This window comes from Aptenodytes patagonicus, chromosome 1 (genome assembly GCF_965638725.1).
Source record: "Aptenodytes patagonicus chromosome 1, bAptPat1.pri.cur, whole genome shotgun sequence".
Lineage (NCBI taxonomy): Eukaryota > Metazoa > Chordata > Aves > Sphenisciformes > Spheniscidae > Aptenodytes > Aptenodytes patagonicus.
Genome location: NC_134949.1, coordinates 63,569,576 through 63,591,996, shown reverse-complemented (window position 1 = coordinate 63,591,996; position 22,421 = coordinate 63,569,576). Strand labels below are relative to the sequence as shown.

At 39.2% G+C, this 22,421-nt stretch overlaps 1 protein-coding gene across 2 annotated transcripts; it reads left to right on the top strand.

Annotated features, from left to right (window-relative positions):
• The first annotated feature begins 3,606 nt into the window (after nucleotides 1-3,606).
• DRAM1 (DNA damage regulated autophagy modulator 1) lies at nucleotides 3,607-21,265 on the top strand. Of its 2 annotated transcripts, none has more exons than XM_076328745.1 (7): nucleotides 3,607-3,839; nucleotides 9,561-9,628; nucleotides 10,988-11,130; nucleotides 14,957-15,134; nucleotides 16,169-16,227; nucleotides 17,597-17,689; nucleotides 20,634-21,265. In XM_076328745.1, exons 1-7 carry the CDS (start codon nucleotides 3,682-3,684, stop codon nucleotides 20,640-20,642), a joined length of 708 nt encoding a protein of 235 aa, XP_076184860.1. In that variant the 5' UTR covers nucleotides 3,607-3,681; the 3' UTR covers nucleotides 20,643-21,265. The 2 variants fall into 2 exon arrangements, with proteins under 2 accessions (XP_076184860.1, XP_076184859.1); XM_076328744.1 differs by having other exon boundaries at nucleotides 19,913-21,265.
• Nucleotides 21,266-22,421: the final 1,156 nt, after the last annotated feature.

Below are 22,421 nucleotides of genomic sequence, written 5' to 3'. Positions count from 1 at the left end.
ATCAGTATATAACCATTCTCAAATTGGAGGTGCCAAGGCAAAATTTATTCTAGGATGCTATTTTAAAAACTGAAGAGTGCTATGTAGGTGACATGACAAAACAATGAGCTTCTTACATGACACTTTGCACAGAAGATCTCTTTATGCACCATAGCTAATTGAAATTACCTGACTTTCCTCAGAAGGTAATGTGATAAAGAAAATAGTCACATATAATAAATACAAAATTCTTGGAAACCAGATTGTGAATAAAACAGAAGAAAAGTGGGGATACAAGTACCACCAGCATAGCCTATTTTAGGTCTCTTCCATGACTATTTCCTTTACCTTCACAGCCAGTTTTCAAATCACTGACATGGATGTTATTATTTGCACATCTTGACACATCTATTTTTCTAATGATTGTAATATGATATTGCACTGACAAGCGTAATTTTATATCAATGTTTTAAACATACAAGAAGTAGTCCGATCACTTTGTTAAACCACAGAATCATAGAATGGTTTGGGTTGGAAGGGACCTTAAAGATCATCTAGTTCCAACCCCCCCTGCCATGGGCATGACACCTTCCACTAGACCAGGTTGCTCAAGGCCCCGTCCAACCTGACCTTGAACACTTCCAGGGATGGGGCATCCGCAACTTCTCTGGGCAACCTGTTCCAGTGTTTCACCACCTTCACTGTAAAAAATTTCTTCCTTGTATCTAGTCTAACCCTACCCTCTTTTAGTTTAAAACCATTCCCCCTTGTCCTGTCGCAACAGGCCCTGCTAAAAAGTTTGTCCCCATCTTTGTTATAAGCCCCCTTTAAGTATTGAAAGACCGCAAGAAGGTCTCCCCGAAGCCTTCTCTTGTCCAGGCTGAACAACCCGCAACTCTGTCAGCCTTTCCTCACAGGAGAGGTGTTCCATCCCTCTGACCATTTTCGTGGCCCTCCTCTGGGCCCGCTCCAACAGGTCCGTGTCTTTCTTTTACTGGAGACTCCAGAGCTGGACGCAGTGGGGTCTCACCAGAGCAGAGGGGCAGAATCACCTCCCTTGACCTGCTGGCCACGCTTCTTTTGATGCAGCCCAGGATACGATTGGCCTTCTGGGCTGCGAGCGCACATTGCTGGCTCCTATCTAATTTTTAATCTACAAAAATCCAGTGAAGTTACATTGAAGTCCATAGTTATTTTATATTTTTGTACTGCCAGTGTTTTAATACAATTTGTCCAAAGCACAATAAATCAAAATACATAGACCTTCTTTGAAATATCACACTAATGTTCTCAAGTCCAGTAAATAAAATTACTTCCCCCAAATTTGTGAGTAACCTGTATTTGTTACTCCTTGCAGCTCCTAATGATCTTTTGAAGAACAACGTACTAATGCTGCTGACAAAAACAAATTAAAGCTCAACGCTCAAATTATATGTTGTTACTGACCACCTCCTACAATAAAAGTATAAAGAAACATCACATGAGCTGTAATAAATGTTTACATAGCAACAAAGTGCCTTTGCTAGCGATCGCCAAACAGTAAGTTACCACCTGCTTGAGCCAAAGACGTGCCTTTTTCTTTCGCTCCAAATAACGTCCAGGCACTGCAAAAAGTCATGTGAAGAATTTAAATACTCAACTCTCACTTATGAGTGAGTTATTTACTACTTACAAAACTATAGTTAGTATAATGTGATTTTGCAGACTGGTGGATGAAACATTTTTCCAACAATGTCACTTAAATGTTGATGCAGTAAATAAAGTGAATCCTATCCTCTTTCTACAAGGAACCAAAATGGAATACTATGTTACTGACAAAAAAAATGTCAAGTTCTACTTCTATAAATACAGTGAACATCGATACATTTCTGCAGTCCATTTATTTAGCAAAGAGGCTAGTTATAGTGCGTGTATAGTATTTATTTTAATTTTCTGTTTCAAGGGAAAAAACAAAGATACCTGATATTGAGGGGTAATTAAACAAAAAGTTTTAAGTCAGCATTTATTAAGGCAGCTCAAATATTAATATTGTTCCATTATTTTTGCATCTCTAACTTAAAAAGAAATAAACCCTTTCTTTCAGCCAGAAATTTCTGCCACCCAAAATTACTAGAAGACAGATTACCTATGGAAAGATTAAGTATGAATTTGTGGTTTGTTGTTCTTTTTTTTTTTCCAAACCCTTGCTTTCCCTATACCTAAAACACCCCTCTTTCAGCGTAGTACAGAAGTATTAGCCAATATGAAAAGGGACGGGCTTTTTTGTTTTTAAAGTGCTCGAGTGTAATCATGAAGTATCAGTGAATTATTCGACTCAAGTTATACGTTAAGAATGTGAGCAACGTGTTACTGCCAAAAGGCATAGGGTGTAGAGTACCTCCAGTCTTAGCAGTAGAATAATTGGTGTGATTACTTTTCTGTACTTACACCAATGTACACTATCCCAAGTCCATTTATTAAATTTCTGTCTCGCTTCCTAATATCTTCAAAGGCATGCAAAGTACTCACCACCTATCTTACTACGCTTCCACCACAGAAAATGTGGCGGTGGTACTAAAGGTAGCAAGAGAAGACCCTCAATAAATTTTCAAGGAGACGAAAGTGTGCACATACTTGTCTGTGTTTCAGAATGGTGGCCATGCATTTGGGTGTTAGTTTGGAAAGCAGACAAGTATGAGTCAAAGGAAATCGAAACAACCTTGACAGCTTGTCCATGGCTTTAGGTTAAACCAAAGTGAAAATGTGGAACGCAGCATGATTTTGAATTAAACTGCGGTTTCCCTCAGAGCTTGTGGAAAAGCGAATCCCCCAGAAGATTTGCACATCAAGGCTACATTATCTGCTTGAAATGACAGTCCAAGGTGGATGACTTTTGTACCATGTAGGACTCCACAATAAGACCTTCACACCCCACGGTTTCTGAACCAAGTTTGCGGCTCCCTTGCCGTGCCCCCACGAGGAGCGGCTCTGCCCCAGCTAACCGGGCTCGCCGCCCCGCCGAGAGCTCCGCGGGCTTCTCGCCAGCACAGCCGGCCTCGCAGCGGGTGCAAGCCGCGAAACCCATAGCGATAAACGCAAACAGTGGGCTGCGTTTTTAGCCGCTTTCCTTTTAAAGATATCTGTGACCGCACATGCCGCCGGCACCCCCCGCAGACCGTGCCAAGCACTCCCCGGCAGCACGGCCCGCCTCCGTGCCCCCGACCAGAGCGTGCGCGGCCCGGAGAGCCGGCAGAGACCGACCCCGCCCGGGGCCGGGGCCGGCGCTGTGGGGAGACTTTCCGTCGTCGATCGGAAGCTCCCCGAAGCCCTTCGAGGTGCCGCCACAGGTGAAAGGCGAACGGGACCACCTCGGCCGGCCCCCTCGCGCCCCACCGCCCGGGGCACCCCGCCGGGCCGCCTGGGCCGTTAGCTGTTGGCGGCCGTTAGCCGCGGCGGGCGGGGCGGGCGCGGGCGCTGCCTTCCCAGGGGGAACGCTGAGGAGAAACGAAAGGGAAAGCCGCGGACGGCGGGTGATCGCCGGGGCTGTTGCAGGTGGCGACGCCGCTGCCTGGCGGGGGAAGACACGTGTAGGGCGGGCGGGCGGGAACCGGCTGGGGTGTGTGTGTGTGTGTGTGTGCGTGCGTCCTGCAAGTCCTCGGTCACGGTCCGTGACTTCAGGGCACCGCCACGGAGCCCGGCCGGGCGTTCCCGCCCCAGCCGCTGATGCCCGGGGCAGGACAGCCGCCGGCGATGCTGTGCTGCATGCCCGGCGTGGCTTTCGTCCCCGCTTTGCTCGTCAGCTGGTCCTCGGCCGCCTTCATCGTCTCCTACGTGATCGCCGTGCTGGCGGGCCACGTCGAGCCCCTCGTCCCCTACATCAGGTGAGGCAGGGGCGGCGGTCGGAGCGGCTGAGGTGCCGGCGGGGCGCGGGGGGTGACGCCCGGGCCGTGAGGCGGCGGCTTAGCCAGGAGATGCTGAGGGGCTCCCTCACCGCCGGCTCCGCCGCTCCTTCCCCCCGCGGCTGCGACCGGGCCCCCGGCGCGGATGTGGGGTTCCCCGGGGGAGGAGAGGCAGCGGTGGCGGGGCCTCCCCGTGAGGGGAGGCAGAGCAGGAGCCCGCTGTGCGCTCCTGTCACCCATCACACCTTTAGCACCCAGTCCTCTCTGAGAGCCACAGGACCCCAATGCTGACGGACCTGACACAGTTTTCTGCTGGAGTCAAAGAGTGCTTCAGGCCCAGTTCTAGCAAAATTTAAGGTGACTGCCCTGGAGGCAGTGGTGGAAATGTAGTTTTGTTTGTGTAACTCTAGAACTTGGGCAAACTGCACCGGATGGTGACAGGACTCGAAGCCCTACAATAGCTTTTGTAGGACACACACACTTACAAACACGCATTTTTAAAATTTCAGCATAGGAACAACGAGTTCTTCTTGGAAGGCTCCCCGAGAGACGACTGGCATCTCTGTTCTATAACCTTAGTCATTTAAGTGCAAATCTGTGTAAATCATTGTTTATACATTGCTTATGTTAATGTTTAAATCCGAGCTGTGAAATTACTAGTATTTAGCTCTTCATAGATTAAAGGTAAGCCAGAAATCCAAGAGTGGTCTCTGATATATAGAAGATCTAAAAAAGACTTTCAAATACATCTTTCAAGATACATCTAGACCTAATTCCTTGAAGGACTTTATGGACATGCGTAATTTCAGAAGACTGCTAACCTGATTTGTACATACACGTAAATTTGATTGAAAATTAGGGTCTGTCATCATAAGTAAGTAAGATGGTGCAAATGACACTGCAACCCACAAGAAAGTTGAGCTTCATTCAAATTGAGCCAAAGAAAGTTGGGCTTCATGCTTATGTTAGCAAAACTTTTTAAGATTATCTGCCCAAATCTGGACTCAGCTCTTGGAAAGCCTTGTTCTTGTACATGCACAAATACCCTACTGTCTTAACAATTGTGGTTATACTCATGCTCTTCCTTGATTACATACGCAGTTTTACTGACACAAAAGCACTTGTAACCAGTGCAATTTATCCATTATTAACCAAGAAAAATAAACCATTTGATATAACTGTGTCCACACTCAGTACATGGGTAGCGCTCAGAAGGATTTTGAGGTCCTGTAGTAAGAAATTTGACAAATGATGTTTCTTATGTCGAAACCATGTCCTTGAATAAAATATATGACAGAACAGGACGTGTTTTTTTCTGTATAATTGTGTTTGCAGTCAAGTTTTTGACAGCCCAGATATCTCAATTGTAAGTGTCATTCCTTCTAAAGAGGTAGACCAAACATACAAGTCACAGCTGTATAACTCTGATGAATGTATCACAGCTGCAATAGTTTTATCAGTCTAACAACATCTCACTGAAAAAATAATTCTTATCCTTTAACTAAGGAATCACAATAAATGTCCACATACCCTAAAAAAAACCCCAAGACATATGAGGCTGTGTCAGTGATTTAAAAATAACAAACCCACTCACATTTAAGGCCCTCTGCATTTGCTAGTAAAGTTTTTTAAAAGACAGATGTTATGTTTATTTTACATCCTTTTAACACAACATTTGGACTAAGGATATACATTGACTGTTGGTGAACAATCTGTAATAATTCTAAAGGCGCAGGTTCTAAGCATATGATCTTCGTAGAAGGTGTACTTGGGAGTAATATGATGATTCCTTCTAAGTACGCAGGCCAATAGTCATACCATAGTTCATATTCTTATTTTGCAGTCATTGCTTTAGCCTAAGAAGCTGAATCATGGGATTAAGAACAAGATTTAGTGAAACTTAGAGTTATAAAAAAGAAAGAGGAAGAATGTTGCAACACTTCAGTTGTGCAATATCTTAAAATGAACTACAAAAATTAAATAGAGCTTGTATGGGGAAATTCCAGTTACATGAAGGAGAAAAATATTGACAATTTTTAGTTCAACATTTCTGTAATTCTTATTTACATTCCTCAAGTACCCTGTGTATACCTTGAGGTAACTTGTCAATTTTATTTGTTTACCATGTAACAGCTGTCACAGTGAGGGAAAGACCACATCTAAATTTGTTATTGAAACTATGCTGATGTCTCATCAAGTAAACCGTATAGATACATTTCTGGGTAGATAAAAATGAATATGATTTTCTGTTTTCCAGCAGCTGAGGCCTAAAAGATGATTAGGTTGTGCCCAGATTAGTTCTTTTGCTTATACTACTCAAAATCCAAACTAATTTGGATGTGCTGGCGTGGCTGTTTGATGGTTTGAATTCTCAGTGAAAGAGTAAAGGGAATTTTCCTTTAGGTATTTGTTGCCAGTTAGTACCTCTGGATCAGTCAGAATCCCTGTAGACAGAATATAATCTTCCTACTTTAAAAATTTGGAACTTCAGTTTGGAGAAAAATAGTTTATGATGGCTATGAAGAAAATTTGATGATGATGAATCTTTTGGTGAGTATTCCCTGTCTCCTCTACCTTCTTGTCTTCCCACTCTTCAGAAGACTGTTTGACTGTTTGTAGAATTCTGCTACATGAGACGGTGACACAAATGCTGTCATTTTCATACAGGGTTCCTCGTCTTTTCCATGGTGGTTGTGCTCACCTATGCACCATTGCAAATAAGTGAGCACATGGTTTTGTTTCATATGTGCCGTTTGCTTTTTTCTTTTTCATGAAAAGAAAGTAACTGTCACAAATACTTTTTTTTTCTTTTTTCCAAAGCAGCAGACCAGAAGTAAAACAAAAATGTACCTAAGTTTTCATTTAGCTTCAGGGATTTCAGTGGAAAATATGGCATTAAAAAGATTGTGTCCTTAAAAGTCCAGTGCAGTACTTTGTAAATACATTGTAGATATGATATAGTGTTCTTGGTATGAAATTTCTTGAAAGCATACATCTAAGATTAATGAGTTTAAAAATCAACAATAGCAAAATTCACCCGTAAAGCTTTAGCTTGATAAAAGCTTTAATTAAAAAATGTATGGAGTTTAGTGCAATTTCAGGTTATTTGGATTGCTCTTATGATGTGAAGTGTTCCAAGAACTTCAAATGGCTTTCTTTGCATGTGCCGATTCCATTCTCTTCTCACCTAAAGTCCTTCAAAAGCTTTGAAGTGATCACAGTCCTGTACTTAGCATAGAGCAGTTTCTGATTTGCAAAAGTCCTTCAAGATTGTCACAAGTGGCCCACTTTTTAAATGGAATCCTTTGTCATATTAATGAAAACACTCCAGAAACATGAGGAAAAGATGTGAAGTTCAAGGTTAAAAAATGGACTAAATGAAGCATGGGTTAAGATGATTTTCAGAAGTGTGAAACAAAAAAATGAGTTAGTGTACTGTTTTCATCGATTCCACTATCAAAGAGAAACAAGACTAAAACAGAGTGCAAGCTGGAGCAAGTCTTCAGAAAGCATTACAACAAGAAAATACAGATGAACAGGGATTCTTAATGCCTGAGAAGTTGTAAAAACTTGAATTTGGAACCAATCTAGTCAAAAGAAATACAAGGTTTTTCTCTATTTTTGCATCAGCTTTTCATAGAAAAGGATTCTTCCTTCACCCTAAGCTTCCTCCCGTTCTTGATAAATCAACTTAGCAACTGATTACACAAAGGCTTCTGTAACATAGAAGGGGTTTGAGAGCAAATATTCATTTCTAAAAAATTAAATCTTTTGATATGGTCATACTCTTCTGGCTTGAACTTAACAAAATCGTCAAAATCTTTAAGAATGATTGCTTATGTAGAGAGTGCTTTCTCTTTTGGGTGTTAAAGAGCACAGGCATTCATGCTGAGCACCTGTCATTTTCGCTGCACTCAGTGGTAGGTTCAGAAGTTTAGCACTGAAAACTAATCCAGCCTCACTGTTGGAATGAAGAGTATTCACCTTCTTGCATCACATAAAAAAAATCTCTAGCTAGTACCTACTTGTCCCATTGTACATCTAAGAGAAAGTTTTGTTCTCAGAATCTTTGCTCAGTTTCCACTGAACTTTGACATTAGCTAAAATCCTTATGTGTTTACATTTCTGACAGTAGAGTTCCTTGGGTGCCTCTGTTTACACACACAATCGTGCCTTTGGTACTGCTGAGTAACTGAACACTCAGCTCACACCCAAATTATGTAAAGATTTATGAGCTACATGTTTTCCATTGACTTGACCAACAGAGCCTGATCAAATAGATATCAACTGGTTGTACGTTAGACAAGAAAAAATAGCGTAAAGAGGTGACAGCATCACAGTATTCTTTCAACAGAGCACTCACCTCGTATAAAGGAGTCCTGCCTGAGGGAACTTGAACCCACATACTCCCAGGAGTGTGTTCTTCCTGCGAGGAAAGGGCATTCTCTGGGGTGGGTGTTTGCACATATGTAGGGAAAAGAGGGAAAAGGATTCTATGGTGAATCATAGAACCATAGAATTATTAAGGTTGGAAAAGACTTCTAAGATCATCGAGTCCAACCGTCAACCCAACACCACCATGTCCACTAAACCATGTCCCTAAGCGCCACATCTACGCGTCTTTTAAATACTTCCAGGGATGGGGACTCAACCACTTCCCGGGGCAGCCTGTTCCAATGTTTAACCACTCTTTCAGTAAAGACATTTTTCCTCATGTCCCATCTAAACCTCCCCTGGTGCAACTTGAGGCCATTTCCTCTCGTCCTATCGCTAGTTACTTGGGAGAAGAGACCCAACACCCACGTCGCTACAACCTCCTTTCAGGGTGTTGTAGAGCGTGATAAGGTCTCCCCTCAGCCTTCTTTTCTCCAGGCTAAACAACCCCAGTTCCCTCAGCCGCTCCGCATAAGACTTGTTCTCCAGACCCTTCACCAGCTTCGTTGCCCTTCTCTGGACACGCTCCGGCACCTCAACGTCCTTCTTGTAGTGAGGGGCCCAAAACTGAACACAGTATTCGAGGTGCGGCCTCACCAGTGCCGAGTACAGGGGCACGATCACTTCCCTACTCCTGCTGGCCACACTATTTCTGATCCAGGCCAGGATGCCATTGGCCTTCTTGGCTGCCTGGGCACACTGCCGGCTCATGTTCAGCCAGCTGTCAACCAGCACCCCCAGGTCCTTTTCCACTCCTTTCCAGCCACTTTTTCCCAAGCCTGTAGTGTTGCATGGGGAAGGTATTCCATTTTCTACATAACATGTATTTTGTGTATGTGATGTTTTTCATATATATGTATGCATGTATGTATGTGTATAAATTTTGTAGATACTCTCACACAGGTGAGGTCTAGCAGGTCAAAGAAATGTCATTTCAGAAATGTCATTTCTAAAATGTCATTTATGTAATCATTTATGTCATTCATGAGCAAAGTATCACTCTCACATCTGCATATTGCATACAGAAAAAGAGGAAATACAGTTTAAATAGTATGCTCTAAAAATATGATTTCTTTCTAAAAAGAAAGATTTGGTACTACAAATGGAGGTTAAGTGTGTGGCAGATGACATTCCAATTTATGTTTAAATGTCTTATGCACATAGCAGCAGTTCACACAAGCTACATTTCTCTTGGGGTTTCATGTGTACATCTCATTTATGGTTCATGGATCTCAATTAACTTTTAATTTCTTTCTCTTCCTGCTTTAGTGACACTGGAACTAAACCTCCAGAGAGCGGTATCTTTGGTTTTATGATTAATATTTCAGCACTTTTAGGTATGTATAAAATACTTGGTTTGAACACAGCAAAGACATGAAAACTAGCAAAAGCTGTCTGCTTACATTGCAGTCCATACAATATTCTGCAGAAAAAGTACTCCACAGTTAAATGCTAGTATCAGATAGACGGAAGTAATATCTAGAGGGCCAGGTCCTTAGGGTCAGTAAGTGCAGGCTTAGAGGCACTTCTGTCTCTTAAGAGCACCTCATCAGTGCAAAGTAGTCAATGCAGCTGGAAATAAAAACTGGAAGAAAGATGGCATAATTACTTTGCAAAAACTGTATCTTTGATGTAGGGAGACATTAGGTTCTAGGATGCTGCAGCAAAGGGAGAACAGTGTTGAAGGAACACCTGGTTTCCTCTGCAAGATGCCTACTCCTCTACTAAATGTCCACTGGCCTTGAATCAGGAAGTTTGGCATTTTCTGTTCACTTCTAGGGGATGGAGGATCAAGAGCTGTGTACCTCTGTATACATGTAGTCCATGAGGGGGGTTGGAACTAGATGATCTTTAAGGTCCCTTCCAACCCAAACCATTCTATGATTCTATGAAAAATCACATTTTACCTTTTCTAAGAGCCTCATTCAGTCACACTATCTTGGTGTGTTTCCTGTGACCTCATAGTGCCTGGACAGTTACCCGATTTATTTTCCCAACTGTAGGTAGACTGAAACTATGTTCTGTGTTACTGAACTGTGGAATCCAGTCTACAGCTTATTATATCCTGAGGAACCATGATCTTCTAATTCCGTAGAGGTGTTTGTCAGGAGTGAACTGCATATTGGGGTCATGTAGGCTGGAATAAAATCTGCGTGTAGTGGTTTGGCGATGCCAGAATTGGCTCAAAAGCTTTGAAAATATTTTCTGGATACACAGCTAGTTATATTTTTTTCTCTTTACATGGTACAAAAATGTATTAATTCTTCAGAGCATCCATTATAAGGAGATGTAGTTCTGGTACAAGACTGCGTATAAGAGCAGAATAAATTCTCCCACTTCCAGCTTGTGGTTCATCTCCTGTAACATCTATTCCTAATGTGGAATGCCAATGCCTCTGTGCCTAAAACACACAGTAGAATGGGATTTAAATTAGTGTTTTTCTTGAAGTGATGTGCAGTTATCTCTAGATAGCATTAATGTGCGATGTTTAGACTAAGATAATGTTAAGACAGTTCTATCTGAAAGTAATACATCTGAAATTCACTACCTTTCTTTTTCATCGCAGTAGAGTTAAAGGCAGTATTATTGTATTATGCTTATAATTTTATTCTGTATGCTAATGTGTTACAGGGCAAGGTGTTAAAATGTAAGCAATATATGATCATTGAACAAAATATCTATTTTTTGTTTTTCAGGTGTAATTACAATGTACATCAGATATTTATTAATAGAGAAGCAAAATGAGTCATCGCACTTTGTTAGGTCTTCGTGCAACATATTTTCATTATGTATTGGATTGATGGGCTGTATTGGAATGGGCATAGTTGCAACTTTTCAGGTATGACTGTAAATTTCATATCATAAATGAAACTGAAGTTGTTTTACTAGTTAAAAAATCAAATAGGTAGGAGCGGTTAACATTATCCCAGTGTGGATACTTGGCAAATGGAGTAAGAATGTCTTTCTTGCTCCTGCCTTTTTTCAGGAGCTTTAAAAAGACAGATTTTCTTTCTCCCTATATACTAGATTTTTTGCTTGTACAGTTATGTCAGTAAGGGGTTTTGCGTGTGCTTGTCTTGTAACATGTCTGTACTAGAAAACAACTTAATATAGATGCTTTTGCTGTAAAATTTTTACTATGAAAATTTTACTGTAAAAAAGAATTGCTATTTGCAGTTTAGTTTGCTTACAGTCAGGTAGGACAGAATAAGTCAGACTAGCAGAAACACCTGTATTTTTACCTGAATGATGGCACGCACACTAGCAGCATTTTCTACAGAATAAACTAGACCTATCTGACAGGTTAGAACATTGAGCACAATATTAGCCTTTATACTTTAAGTCTGTAGGAGATGGCATAACAGCATGTTAAATCTTTTGATAGAAACATGTAGAATTACCACTTACTTTGCCAGAAAGGGTAAGGCATCTCATTATAAATTAAAGAAGTCCAGCCCTCAGTGTCTGAAAGAAAATTCAACAGAGAGGAAAAATATTGAAACAGATTATTCTTTTCACCTTTTCTAGTGAGGAAGCGTGTAATAGGGTAGATTCTGACACAAAGAAGTATTAGGACAATTGCACTAAAAACTTCAGCTGAGAATCAGGTCAAGTTTAATTGGCAGGTAGTTTGAGATATTGCCTTTAAATCTGTAGAAACAGCTGAATTATTTCTTTTGAAGAATCGTCTACTGTGGGGAACATTTTGGTAAATACTGTTGTGCTCACCTGACAACTTACAGATAAATTGAAAATAAAGATTGTCAGGGCTTCAGCAGCCAATACAATTTTGGATGTAATTGACATGGTATTTTCAGACAAAAAACTCTGCCTTAGACTGACTCTTGCTCTTTTTAGTTTTACGTCCAGGCAGTGCGTGTGGATTGCAAACGCTACAGGCACTGCAGTCTATTCTAAGCATGGTATTCTACTTTTAAATATCTGTACTGTTATTGATCAGATTTTTATGTGGCACAAAAAAAAGTTAGATGATGGGGAACAGTGTTGCTTGACTGAAATAGAAGACAAACTCAGCTTCAATGGGGAAAAGACAAATCAGGAATGCAAAATAATTTGAGAGAGTCAGGGAAGCAGAAACTTTGATCCTAAAGTTTCCAAAGGGGCCCCTTGACAATTATAACATGGGTTCTTATCTAATCTCTGTTGTCTCTCATTGCCTGTTCATAAACTCCTTCCTCATCTAATTTCTCTTTCCTCTGCTTTGACCTTACTTTCCATGTTAAGTGCAGTTTGTAGGAAGGGTTCAGAACACAGTAAGGATCTAATCTAGCTGAGGATCTGACCTAGCAGATTTTTGAGCATGCTTAATTGCACAGGAAGATGGAAATGGTGGCTTGCAAGTCTTTGGTCTTTTAACTGTATAGTGTGCAACTAGTGAACAGTACACTCTTATCCCCATTTACCAGTAGAATATCTGAGACATGAAGAGGCTGTGAGATTTGCTCAAGGTCAGGTGATTGTTTCAGGTCAGGAGACCAAAGCAAAGCTGGAATTAGAAGTTACTTCTTTAGCATTCAGTCTAGTCCCTCTAATCAGTGGGTTATGCAGAAAATTCATATTCATGTGCACTACCTGTTTGTTTCTTAGCACTTATTTTTCCCCAGCAGGTGAGCTAACACCATACCCGAGTACTGTAGTAGAGCTGATTGACACTGTTGGGCATCAGTTCATTCTCTCTTTTCCCAAAGCAAAATACCTAGTTTGTTAAAAAGGCTTCAGTGTGAGATTATACTGGAAATATTTAAGGTTTGCTTTTATTTACTCAAATCTAGTGCCACTTGTGGTGAGTCTTTTAAGTAGCATAATTAGTTGTAAGGAAATTTTTGTCACCCTTTTTGCTTCAAGGTAAGATATGGTAGGTAGCATGGGTTTTTAATGGTATTGGTCTCTGAACATTTAGCAAAAGTGAGAAAGAAGGTGGGAGAAAACACTAGGAGTGTGTCCTCTAAAGCAAAAGAGTTTCTGAGAAAATAAGTAATGGTCATGAATAAGGTGTTTGTTCTCTGTTTTAAATAACACAATGCTTGAAAGACAGATGAAAGACAGTGGAGGGTTAGCTTTAAGAAGATAATTGGATATGGAAGGAAACATCCTGTAGCCCTTAATGAATAAGGCAAAGCGAAAACCCAGGTCTTAGCAGGTCTGGTTTTGCCTGTTAGACTTTACATGTTATTAAAGAGAGATCTTCCTGTCTCTGACTAGGAAGCTTAGGAGGCTTACTGTAGCAGATGTAGCAACATTTCCCAGGTTCTCTAGGGGTTGAGTGTCATGGGCTTTTTAGGGAAGCTGTGGCAGTTTGATAGGAGCAATCATGAGACCCACGTTAGAAAAGCTCTGTATATTGTGTATGGGGCTAAATCAAAAGCCAACAGTTACGCTTGCTTAATGCTTTCCATACCAAATCCTGTCATTCCTATATGGAAGGCAAAAAGTGGGGCAGAGGAGAAGAAAATGCAAGTATAATGAGATGCCACTTAAATACCTGCGTGAGGAACATGCTTTAAAATCTGACAGAACTTAATAAGTCACAGAGAGATAGAAGGGAATGAGTAGATAGAAAAGCACGGGGAAAAATAATTTAAAAGAGCATGTGAACACAATCACCATTACAAGACAAAGAAAACAGTGGCCTCCAGGCAGGAAAGATGTTAAAATATGTAATGAAAGTATATAGATGTGTTTTCATGAATCACTAAAATAGAACTGTAGTAGACCAGATCACAGCACATGTTTTGCTACGCTCTGGTGACAGAAAGGAACTTTAGAGCTAACTTATCTGTCTGATATTGGATTCCAAGGTGGCATAACTTTGTTTTTGTAATTTTTGGAAACATTTAGAATACAATAATTTGTCTTCATCTGTTTTGTTACTGGATATTCTACTTGTTTGTGTTTTAAGGGAGAGAATCTTCCATAGGTAGGGTATTACAAAAATATAGGCCATGAATAGTGATGCTGGAATTTTATACACACTTTCACCTGTTGTGTAACTTGAATAAAAGTGGCTGGTGACATGGGGAAGAGTAAGAGGGCTGGATAATTCAAGAGGCTGACAGTGTAAGACCTTCATATCAAGAGCTTATTTTAGGTAACACTTTTTTTTTAAATATATAACTAATTTTCTGCTGACTTATTTCCTGGAGCCTTGTGGCTGGCCACTGGAGGGTGGGGAACGGAGCTATAGCAGTCACTATTTAGAACGGCTCCCATGAAACTTTACCGTTAGTTAATGGCCACACAAATGCAGATTAGACTTTAAATGCAAAAGGATGAAAATCTTTGGCAGGGTAAAGGGAAAAAGGAGGTATAGGAACCTCTTAAGAAAAACACAAGCCAGTTCCTGTTTGTGGAAACATTAATTGGTAACAGACCAACTGTTGAACAGCACTAAAATTGATCTACGCTATTATGAGAACATGGGAAAGGACTTTGACCTGGTGGCTTTGGACATGGATAGTTTACCTCTCTGAGCTACTCTTCCTCCATTTTCTTTCATCTTCCCTGTGTAGACTGTTGGGAGAAGGGACTGTTTCCCACTGCTTGTACGTGCCCAGCATAATGTGGCTACCATCTTCTCAGAGCTCATTGGTTCCTACCACTGTACAAATAGTAGCAGCTAACCATTGTGCTGATTCTCTTTCCAGGAGCTGTCTGTTCCCAGTGTCCATGACATAGGAGCTTTGGTGGCATTTGGCTCGGGTGTTGTATACATTACACTTCAGTCTATAATCTCTTACAAGTCCTGTCCACAATGGAACACTTACTTTGTGTGTCACATAAGGATGGCCATATCTGTAATATCATGCATTGCTTTCATTCCCAGTATCCTTTATCCCACGGTTTTCCCTTTATGCGTTCATGATTTTCCTTTTAAGTTAAACCATTGCTGATAAAGGATTAAAATGAGGTTGCAGTCTTTGCTTAGGGCTCTCTAATAATGCATATAGCATGTCAAGACACCATTAATAGCATAAAGATGAGTTTCAGGGTCTTCTAAAAAGCTGTATTTCTTCTTTCAGTGGTATATTTAAATCTAATGCCCCAGTGTTCTTCATAAGATCATATGATAGTAAAACTAGACCAACTTTCCAGCCTCCTTCATTTGAAGGAGGGTACGGAGAAAGACCTGCAAAAGGGGGGCACCGCTTCTAAAATGAACCTAACAGACAGACATATAAAATACAGTTGGCATACACAAAATTTCTTTCAAGCCTAAGCAGATGCTTTTGATCATGTTGGTTGGTGCTTGGCTTCATTAGATGCCTCCCCTAGAGACACACTCACCACACTTACTGGCTTTCCCCACGGCCTGCTGAAATTAGAGTCATCCCATTGATTTTATTGGTCTTTAGGTGATCTGCCAGAGTTGAAAAGTGGTCGCAGCAGATCATCACATCAGCCAGCCAGCTACAGCCTGCTTTTGGTTTCAGCAGCTGTGAAAGGGCTTTTAAAGAGGGCCCCAGTCCTGAGAGAAAGTTGTACAAATATATCAAGGCACCTATTGTGGACCAATGGAAATCAACATGTTTCCCCTTTGAACAACGCAGGACTCTACTCCCACAGTTCTCAATCATTAATGTGAACTAAGTTTTGGAGTGTCTCCCCTTGCCCTCTGTACTTTGGAAGAACCTTCAGAAACCTTTATTTGTGCAGAAATTTGTTTTGATTGCTGCTATCAGTTACCTTTCAATAATGTGTTTCATTTACTTGTCTTCTTAATACTTTGATTTTATATTCTGGTTGTTCAGGATCTCCTGTGTTACAGAAGCGGGAGGTGGGGTCTTTTTTTGTAAGCAGACGTTTTCACTATTACTCACTAAACTTTTATAGTTTCCTTTACACTGTGTTTTTCCCAGTGATTGTGTTTGCTTCACAAATTTCCATGACAAAAATTGACTGGACACCAGGTGAAAAGGTAAAATCTCATTAGGTAGCCAGCTTACCCTGTATCGTATTATTTGGGGTATGCTGTTATGTTTATCTAAAAGTGTATAGCATTACAAATGCTTCAGAGACTTTAAATAGTACATTATCATGAACAGATTTGTGAAATCTCACTGATTTGTGCAATGCTGGTTTCAAGTTATTTCTTCATTAGAAAACTGTCTGTGGCTTGGGTAAGAAAACTTGTCACGGATGGGTCAATCTTCAGAGAGTTAGACTTTCGTTTTAACCAAGCATTTGAAACTTACCCATAGAACAAATTGTAAAAAAAAAAAAAAGGATATTCTGGAAGTTGTTCTACTTCCTTTTATAGTTGCATTGCTTGAAAATGAACTTCACATATGAAACAGAAGTGGACCAATTTGATTCTTAAGTTTTTGAGGTTTTTTTACAACATTGGTTTTCTCAGCTTTGTCACCATTCTTTATTAAATAGTCTTTACTATTGTGATGAACGCTGGGGGTCTGACCTGAAGCACACTAAAGTCAGTATCAGGTATTTGAGTTGATTTCAGTGTTCTTGGAATGATAACTATGAAAGGTAAGTTTTCTTTTTGGACAAACTTTGCCACATGGAGGTATTCAAAAAACAGGTTAAAAAATGCAGAGAGTGTGTCCTGCTTGAAGAGCTTAGTAAAAGCAAACTTGGCAAATATACTTCAACCAAACAGTGGCAAGGCAGCTGTGAGATAAATCTTCACAAGTTACGTAAACTTAGTAATATCTACCTCTTGAGGTTTTTGTTTTTACTTGAGATGCAAGGATGAGAAAATATTTGCTGAAATGGATGGCATGTTTGTTGATGGCATGTTAAGAAACACTTTACATTCTGTTTGTGTCATATTACATAGATTTTCTATGATGGTCTACTTAAAAACACAGGTCTTGTCAGGAACTGACATACAAGGGTAGCCCTCCATTTTAAAACGTCGGAGAATTTACTGTAAGGGATAGTACTACTGAACTCAGTGGCTCTGAGTAAAAGTTTTGAATATGGGCACTTTGGTACCCTTCACATAAGAACTAAATTTTTTCAGGTGCAAATTATATTCAAGCTATGTTTTGATCTTGTGCTAATTGTAGTTTTCTTGTACTATCTTTTATGTTAGTGGACAAGACGTGTTGCTTAATGGAACATATGCAACCTTGATAGATATACTTACCTTTCTGTAAAAACTAAATCTGAATTGACTTTTATACAACAGGGTATTGGGATGATGAGTGGTAAGTCTTAGAATATTTGTTGAATTTACAGAAGGAAACATGTATTTTTATAGCATTCCACAGTTATTTTGTTTAGCTGTTTTATCTGAAAAATTATTTTATGTTTCATCCCATCAGGATTATACTTATCATTTTGTGAGTGCGATCTGTGAATGGACAGTGGCCTTTGGTTTTATCTTTTTCTTTTTAACATTCATCAGAGATTTTCAGGTTGGTATCTACATATTTTAGCAGTGATTAAGAAGTGCTATGAATTGTATAACAACAAGTGCAATAGAAAATTACCTTTCTTTATCTCAGCTAGATATACCAAAGCTATACAGTAACAAATTTTATCAGTCATAGAACTGATTTCTGTCTACCTAATGAATATTTTTCCCCTGGGTTTTAAAACATAAAGATCAGTTTTATAAACCAGTTTAATAGTTTAATAGGTGTCTGGTCTTGAAAATTATTCAGTACATTAGTATCTTCTACTTACTTAGCAATCTTTTTGTAGAAAGAGGCCCTCTAAAGGTGTCATAATACCAAAATAAATGATGCAACTAAAACTGCATTTCTTTCTACCTGAGGGATTTTATGTAATAATCCAATGCATTTCAACCATAGATGTTTCCTTTCTTTTTAAAAATTACACATTTTGATATACATTCCCTCACAATGTGAAGAATATGAAATATTTTTTGAAAAGTATTGACATGAAAACCTTCTGGTTTGGGTAGCTGGATCTGGTGACGCATCAAGCCTGACTTTAAGGAAGAGAAAATATTAGGTTAGTTAAAAAGAAAACACTTTTATACGATTTGTGAAAGGCATGCCTTGAACTTACTTTCCCAAGCTTTGCCTCGCCAACTCTTGTTTACACAGCATGTTCTAGCTGCAGTGTTTCATTGGGTTTTTGTTTGGTACAGGGACACAAAATGCTGAAAATACCAATGTGCGAGGCTTAACTTTGGCAAAAGAACTTGTAACCAAAATAAAAAAAACATTGCTCATGGCAAGTGCCTTGTGGAGATTTGAGGACAAAACCTCCTGGATATTACTGTAGGCATTAGGAGGATCATGGCCTCCTTATCCTTCTCAGACTTCTGGATGTTTGTTTTCCCCATAAAGTAGTTGGATCTTTGCAAGACTAGGGTAGAGAGCTTAAGGTAGAAAGGCCTGAGAACTGCTGTTTTATACCATAATTACAAAGGTGAACTAACTCGGTTGTAATCACGGTAGATGTCATACCCCATACGTAGGTCTTTCATATATACCATTGCCTCACACAAGTCCCAGAAAGTCAAAAACTAGATCCAAGCACTTGCATAACTGTAGAACTAATAATCGAGGTCACATATGCGAGCCAACTGATGCTGTGATAAATTGCTGGAAACCATATCCAGAGTTCGTGGAGGTGGGAAGGGGGGAAAAATAGTGAGAACCCTCTAAGTCCTCTGGCATAAAACCAAAGTTTGACATCAGATCATGTGAAACTTTGTAATTAATTTACTTTCTTCTTCACTTACGTGCTTGCTCAGCATGGAAATGTTTAATACCTATATATAATCTGTACATAACTTTCATAAGCATATACAGAAATCAATTTTCAACTAAGGATTCAGAGTTAACATATGTTTTGCTAACCGATAGCAAACATTTCTACACCTGTTTACTTTTGACTGATGGTACTTAGTAGACCATGGCTGCAGAGCTTTCCCTTATTTAAAAAAAAAAAAGCTAGGTTCTGCAGAACAAAATGCTTTAAAAAAAAAAGTGATTATTCAAAATTACACAGTTATCTTAAAGGCATATAACTGCCTTCTAATACTGACAAAAATACTGAAGTACCATTCAGAAATGCATGCATCATTAAATTTACCATTTGGGGGGGAGATATTTATTGCCAGTCCATCACTCTCTGATGTCTACATGTATGATGGTATCTGTTTTATCAAAAGTCAAACTCTTCCCTTGGAGATACATATTCACAGACAGTGCTGTAGTCCTCAGAGTAGCTAAATGAGTTGATAAGTCTGGTTCAGATCATAGACCCCAAAGTGTTCAACATTGAAAGTTTAACTATATATAAATATTGTGAACATAATAAATAAGAGAAAGTGATGGAATTAAACTAAATAGAGATGCAGACATTTTAAATTACAGGCTATAAAATAGCATGAAATCCAATGTTAGTGTTTGACAATGACAGAAAGATTTTTTAGATTCTATCCTCTTTTTGTCCTAACCAGTGCTTACAGAAAGCCAAACTATGAATTCAGAAAAGACAACCTCCAGACTCTAAGAAAACTAACCCTTCTTTTTTTTTTAATTTCTCACAGTATGTATTTCACTTAAGTACATTATTTTTGTTTTATCTCCTTGTACTTTATATCACAGAACTGTAAAATTAATTTATCTTAAGCTGATCTTGTTTTATTTTTCTTTTAGAGAGTTTCTTTAAGGATATCAACAGAAATACATGAAGACTCCTGATAGTGGAGGAAATTCTATTTCATATATATGAATATTCTAGGTTTCTTTTTACTTACATAAAATGTTGCAGAGGGACAGGCATTTTCGTAGCTGTATAAAGAACCCATGGCATTAACTCTGCAACATCTATAACAGTGTCCACTAAAACATTTTAAAAACTCGCAGCAATGTTCCTGCTACCTTTTTGCAATATTTTGTAATTTTTATACTGTTTGATATATTAAAAATACTGTAATAGAAGCAATCTGTAGAAGCACTTGAAAGTCATTCAAAGACTTTTGATCTCCTCAGCTCTTCCCTTTTGGACATATCCATACTTTTTCATTTGTTATAGTCTGATTAGTAATGTTAGTTTTAAACTTGAGAAAGTACATTTTGCAAATAGGGAAGTCTAAAGACAATGGAAAACACTAAGGCTGAATTCCTACTCTGTTAAGTTGCAAGGACTGTGGAGGAAGGTGTGAGCAGAAGCGGGCATCTTTGTTTCAAGACTAGAAATTTGCAGTTAGTAGATGGCAACACTATGCTACACATTTCTGGTAGTGGACACTGTATACAAATACAAATCCTAGGAGAAGTTTAAACTATATTGCTTGAAAAATGTTTTCTAATCATCACTGCAATGCATGTTGTAAAAGTCTACCCCTTTTTCCCCTTTATGCACTGCTGGCCATAGGAAGCTTAAAACTGAAGTGGGAATAGAAAGTAAATTTACATTTAGGCACGATCTACTAAAGAGAAATCTTACTGCTACGTGGTTAATACAAAGCAGAAGTTTTCCAGCCTGTGTTTTAACCTACAATGATGGAATGAAGAGGGCCTCCAAAAAGTCATTGGGAGTGAATGGAAAACAAGAAGAGGCACCAGTAGTTCTCAGGTGTTCAGTTACGTGTCTATGAGTATCATATATATATATAAAACTGAAGAAAAAATAATCCCGGAGAGCTTCTGTAGTGAAGACATGGCATATTTGCTGCTATAAACTTACTTCTGTAATGAAAGACTTGGAAAGGAACCAATTGAGAAGTCAGATGTTACAAGTATCTGGAGGCAAAAGGGTCTTTCGTGGACTGATTCACTACCTCCATTTAGTGCGTTAACCACTTGGCTATCAGTCAAGTTCTCTGAAAATTACATTTGCCATGGTCTATCACAGTCTATCACACAGAAATATTGATGATTTTCAGTTGCTGATTTTCCATGAGATAAAACAAATGTGTGTTTTGGAGAGTGGTGTCTTAAGACTAGTCATCTGTTCATATTTCCTTTAATGTGTATTTTAAACTGTATTAAATTCAGCTGTTTCACAACTTAAAGAGTCCACGTTTTCTTTATAAGTTCTTCTAAATAAAAATAGTAAAAATGCTTTTCACTGCCAGACTTGCTTTCCACAGTATTCAGGTTATCTTGCAGAGGTTTATAGTTGCAATCATGTTAAAAATCAAATCTAGTACTAAGTTTATGGCTTACGTCATAAGACTTATGACATAAGTTATTTCAAATGGTATCAGATTTAAGCTCATCAATTTACTAAACCCTTTACATGGATAAAAGAAATTACGTTAACTTGAAGTTCAGCCTTAACTAAAATTAGTGTGTTTTTACAGTGAATCCAAGTACGCTTAAGCAGGAAAAGAATTCTTTGTAGAATAATTCTGTAGAAAGTCACAATAAAGTTCACAAGTTTCAAGGTGAGGGAACACTAAGAAAGCATTAAATCATCGTCCCAATACAAGGCTCCTGAAACAAGTTCTCACTTATTTAATCTCTTAGTACTCTGTCCTCCTCAAAAGAATCATATCCAGCCTGCCACCCTTTACAGTGCTTACAGTCTGCTAAAGAGAACAAACAGACAAACAAACAAACCAACCTTTTTCAGAGAAAGTGGCTGAACCAAGATAATCTTGTTTGCTGAAATCAACGTGTTAATTCAAGTACCGAAGAACTCCTTCCCATTTTTCTCAGCTTTATCATGATACATTTTTATATGAGTTACATACATGACCAAAAGAACGCGTCAGCAACAGTTTGCCTTTTATTTAATTTGTTAGGCCAAAAACATCGACATGCAGATGGAGACAATGGATTATTACCCTTTCATTTGTACAGTGAGCAACTATTGAAAACACTTTGATTCTTCTCTGGCTCCAGGCAGGTTTTCAGTCAAGATCCTAATTATTTTTTTCAGTTGAAATGAGTTGACAAGATGCAAGCAATTGAAAAAAAAAGTTATTCTCGCAAGGTGTACCATTTTAGCTGTGGGTGACTTTTGTTAAATAATGCTATTTAATTTTTTACAACCAAGTGATCTCTACAGGTTAGTACAGATAATGTCACAGTATGCTTCTGTTGCTTTGCAACAGGCACTTTTTTCCTATATTTTCACATTTCTTAGCAACAAGAAATAGCTATTTTTTCTTGGGAGCTATGCTAGAAATATTTTCACCATCTACTCTGTTTGCGT